Consider the following 5,194-nt stretch of genomic DNA (forward strand, 5'->3'; position numbering starts at 1 on the left):
GATGGATGGAGCCAAATACAGGACCATTCTGGAAGAACCTGATGGAGTCTGCAAAAGACCTGAGACTGGGACGGAGATTTGTCTTCCAACAAGACAATGATCCAATACATAAAGCAACATCTACAATGGAATGGTTCAAAAATAAACATATCCAGGTGTTAGAATGGCCAAGTCAAAGTCCAGACCTGAATCCAATCGAGAATCTGTGGAAAGAACTGAAAACTGCTGTTCACAAATGCTCTCCATCCAACCTCACTGAGCTCGAGCTGTTTTACAAGGGGGAATGGGAAAAAATGTGTCAGGGCCAGGGGACTTTCTCATGATGGAAAAATACAGAGAAGCATGAAGACAGGAACTGTTCAAATTAGTTGGGAGGGGGGCACATTCAGAGCGTGGGGTTGCAGAACAAGCGGGAGCCAGGTGCGAGATAACGGTATGGAGCATGAGAGCCTGGATGTTCTTCACAGCAACACTTACATCTATCAACAGAAACGCCAAGAGGCGGGGACCCGTCTGAGCGCCTGCAATAGGCTGAGCAAGTTTAAACCACGCCCCGTCTCTACTGTGATAGGCCAACAGACGGGTTGGAACTGTCTATCACAGTATAAAGAATACTGTTTTACATACATCTTGTCAGTTCTCTGCTTGCCCTGCGAGGTGGGACAGAGAGCCCGTATATACGAAAATTGCATTTACCACTTATTGCTTAGCTAATAAAAAATACATAGTATACAATCGGTGACTCATTGTCATATTTATCCTGATACCAGATTCGAATTTACGCAACTCTAACAACAGAAAGCACTGAGCTAGGCTGAAAACCTGCATTTTGGAGCTGCCTTTCTCAAGAAAACAAAGAAGAGACCATATTTGTATGCGTCTTTATTAACTAAATGATATATATATATATATATATATTTTGTAACGACCCTGGGTTTATAACCGCGGAAATCTACACTGCCGCACGAACATGCTTTTGCGGCACAGTCGATAGCGCGCCGGACCTCGGGCTTGAAGGTCGAGGGTTCGAGACCTGCTCCCTGCTGTGTCATTACAATATATATATATCTTTTTAAATGTTTGCAAACTGTTATGTGACACGTATTAATGCCAAAATAACATTCAAAACAGGCAAGCCCTCCCAAAAAAATAATATGTGGGGCTCAGCCCCACCTGCCCTGAATGATGGGTCTCGACGGCACCGGCACCTCAATTGGCCTGCATTTCTATCTGCAACTTAACCTCGAACGCTAATAAGTAGTGTAAAAAATGTCACCAGCCGAGCTAAATTCTGATTGGTCTTTCAATTAGGCAAGCCGTTTAAATTTGGGCAACTTCTACCAGAGACCTCAGTGAACTCGCGTATTAGCGCAATTGCACAGACTTTTGTGTGAATCACCATGCGAAAAACGATTAGAGATGTGATGTCGTGTAAACATCCTATATTGTATTTGACGGTGATGGCAACGATTAGCTCTGTGTTAACCCCTTGCTATGGCCAGATTCCAGACGCAAGCATCTCAATGCCAAATGCCAAAATTCATCCGACGATTGTCCGATCCGGGAGGCTTGTAGTTGGGAATAAATTGGTCCAACTGAGAAGGGTGGGTTTCGAAGTAACCAATGATGAATCCGCCGCTTCTGACCGCATCAAGACTAAAAACGGATCTCTTGCATTTGAGGCTGATAATCGGGCTGGACAGCCTGCATCACAAAGTAAGCCACCAGGCCTCCCTTTTTTCCCCAGTTTGTAAATCATGTAGCAATAACCTAATAGTGAAATGCTATATTGCTTCAACACAGTCTTTGCATCCACAGCTGAACTCTGACTTAGTGGATACATTGGTTTAGCCCCATTCAAGCTACAGATTGTAACACCAGCTAATGTGATTTAACCAACACATTTTATCATTTTATACTGGTAGTTACATGTGTGGCTATACAACACGTTCCTCTGTGTTAATGTTCTCAAATGTCTCCAGTTGCAGGGTGTCTGTTTGAATTTTAGATGTCTGCAAAAAATGTACTTTTAATTGATCCAATGATGTGTACACCTCATCTTGTCTTCTCATTGATTGAAATGGGTGTATGTCTTGACATGTGGCAGGTGGTTCCACCCCAAAGTGTCTCAATTGGTGATTTGAAAGGGGTAAGATGGCTGTGTTCACTGTTGGACTACTTCATGGACCACAACATTTAGTTTAAAAAGGCTGTGTTTTCTAAATTCAGATGGACCCCCTGCAACTGGCCAGACTTCAAACTTCTGTTTTGCTGAATGGTGGACTAACATGTTAGAGCCCTTTGTTTGAATCCCAGATTGCCCCTTAAAGGTGGCACATGTTTGAGCCTTTGCAAATCCTGTTTATTCATTCCGTCTCCCAGAATGGCACAAGTTGGATGCTAAACTCCAGCACATGGGGCCATCAGTACAGTGTAGCAATGAAACAATGACTCTTCGGGTCAAAGGGGGAAGAGCTCCACATTTTCTGGTCGACGGCGGTAAGTAGAATGTGCCTACTAAGTAAGAAAAATATTAACCACTGATGCTGCTTATGCATGTAAGTTGCGTAGCCCTATATATGAGTTGGTTTAGCCTGAGGTATTTCTGTCTTGTGCAGGTGATGGGTCTCCTGTTCTTCCCCTGTCCCGAATGCCAACTCACTGTGGCTTCTCTGTGAAGCGGTCACGCAGGCATGTGTTCTTCGTCGCACCATACCAAGGCTGCCATGTCACTCAAGAGGTGATATTTCCTCCATGGAGGCTTTCCCTTATTAAAAAAATGTTAAAATTAACTCTTGAATAATCTTGTACTGCTAAATGTTGATTTGAGCCTCTATTCACATGTTGGCTATTAAAGCACATTTACATGGGTTGCATCATGATACTGTTTTCATTCATACAGGGGGGTAACTATGTTCTGCCACTCCGTCTGTGGGGGGCACCCATGACCATGTCTTGTCCTGTTGCACCACCCCCTCCCCCCTCTGTCTCCTGCTATTTATCTGGCATGGTGGTGAAGCTTTCCATGGCAGCGAATGCTCTTCAAGTCAAAGGTGGGTAATTGTTTCAGTGCACATGGTATATTTGGGCATATGAAATGTATTCATTTGAACCTATGGCGGATGAATGCTGATCCAAAAGTAATTAATTTCTATGAATGGTTGACAGTAGACTGGTGTATGCCTACAGTCTATTCTGTTGCTCACACTGATTGTTTTTCAGTGTCTGGTGTGTGGGAGCCACTTCTCGCAATCACCCAGCAATGTGGCTTAACTATTGAGCCATTCTTTGGAGGAGTGGTGATCACTGCACCATACACAGGACCCTGTGTGGAGTTGGAGGTAATTCTTAATGTCATCTTGTGGTCATGAAAGTGATTAAATGGTCACTTTTTTGGGGGGGGCTATTTCCTAACTTTTGTGTACCTTTTTTTTTTAAATTCAGGATGATAAGCGTTTGCTTTTCATGCTCTCGGGTGCTGGGGAGCTCACCCTCTCCTGCCCTGCAGGCCTCCCTCCAACTGAACCTGTTATGTCTGGATACCCTCTGTTCTACCAGTTGTCCCAGTACCATTTCCCTCCGTATCCCCCCCAACCACCCTCGTCCCCAACAGCAGCCACTACCATGTCTAAACAAACACATTCCCCTAAACCTTCTAGCCAGGCCATGCATATGCCACGTAAAGGAGACCCCCAGGTCCCACAAACACCTGAATTCCACCCGTTTTACCCATACCATTTTCCTCCATATCCCCCTCAACGCTATTTCCCAACATCAGCCCCCACTACCTCACCTAAACACACACAATCCCCTCAACCTGTCACCCAGGTCCTGCATATGCCACCTAAAGCAGACCCCCAGGTCCCACAAACACCTGAATTCCACCCGTTTCACCCGTACCATTTTCCTCCGTATCCCCCTCAACAACGCTATTTCCCAACATCAGCCCCCACTACCTCACCTAAACACACACAATCCCCTCAACCTGTCACCCAGGTCCTGCATATGCCACCTAAAGCAGACCCCCAGGTCCCACAAACACCTGAATTCCACCCGTTTCACCCGTACCATTTTCCTCCGTATCCCCCTCAACGCTATTTCCCAACATCAGCCCCCACTACCTCACCTAAACACACACAATCCCCTCAACCTGTCACCCAGGTCCTGCATATGCCACCTAAAGCAGACCCCCAGGTCCCACAAACACCTGAATTCCACCCGTTTCACCCGTACCATTTTCCTCCGTATCCCCCTCAACGCTATTTCCCAACATCAGCCCCCACTACCTCACCTAAACACACAAATTCCCCTCAACCTGCCACCCAAGCCCTGCATATGCCACCTAAAGGATACCCCCAGGTCCCACAAATGCCTGACTTCAAAATGTTTTACCCATACCATTTTACTACACATCTCCCTCAACCTTATTTCCCATCAGCCTCCACTACCACACCTAAACAAACAAATCAGGCCTTGCATATGCCACCTAAAGGATACCCTCAGGTCCCACTGAGTTACCAGTTCCCCCAATACAATTTCCCAGGGTTTTTCCCTCAACGCTCTGTCCCAAGAGCACCCCCCATAGCCAGCCAACTGGATAACCAGAATAACCCCCAGAAATATCATTACTCAGATTCCTCCTACCGTCAGTCAGCCACTCCTTCAGTAACTGCTAGCACTATCCCTGGCACCACACCCCAGGCCCAACCCATGCAGCCCTTCATGCAATATGACCAGTACCCGATGGTTCGCAGCTGGAATCCGTATGCTTCTCCTGTGTTCCCACCCCATTATGGAACGGTGCCGTATCATTATCAAGGGCCTAGGGAGTAACTTATGGTAAGGCATAATTATCACAAATGTAATTAAATATATAATGTACTATTTGCAATTACAATTGAAGTTTAATCACACTACTTTCAACAGGTGGAATCTACAGTTTCCAGACATTACTTGTGAAGTGTAAAATAAATTCACTAAATGTACTGCTTGAGTTTGTTTTTACTTGACAGTTGGAACAGTGGTACTGTTGGCCAGGGAACTAGCAGGATAGACTAGCAGAATCCAGTAAGATCAGGGGTGGTGTCACCCCTTCTGGTCTTCAATGCAGGGCCGACATAAGTTCCTTACATTTTCCCTCCATCTTTTTGCTGCAATTAGTTGGTTGTAATTTTGGGTAGAGCAGACATTTTCA

General features: G+C 45.5%; 1 protein-coding gene across 1 annotated transcript; it reads left to right on the top strand.

The window, feature by feature from the left end:
* The first annotated feature begins 1,117 nt into the window (after positions 1-1,117).
* LOC118965316 (uncharacterized) lies at positions 1,118-4,985 on the top strand. The gene is made up of 7 exons (XM_036983994.2): positions 1,118-1,716; positions 2,383-2,499; positions 2,619-2,740; positions 2,903-3,053; positions 3,223-3,341; positions 3,445-4,839; positions 4,927-4,985. Exons 1-6 carry the CDS (start codon positions 1,401-1,403, stop codon positions 4,831-4,833), a joined length of 2,214 nt encoding a protein of 737 aa, XP_036839889.2. The 5' UTR covers positions 1,118-1,400; the 3' UTR covers positions 4,834-4,839; positions 4,927-4,985.
* The last annotated feature ends 209 nt before the right edge of the window (positions 4,986-5,194 follow it).

Source organism: Oncorhynchus mykiss, chromosome 7 (assembly GCF_057628025.1).
Source record: "Oncorhynchus mykiss isolate SJ-2025 chromosome 7, ASM5762802v1, whole genome shotgun sequence".
NCBI classification, from domain to species: Eukaryota; Metazoa; Chordata; class Actinopteri; order Salmoniformes; family Salmonidae; genus Oncorhynchus; species Oncorhynchus mykiss.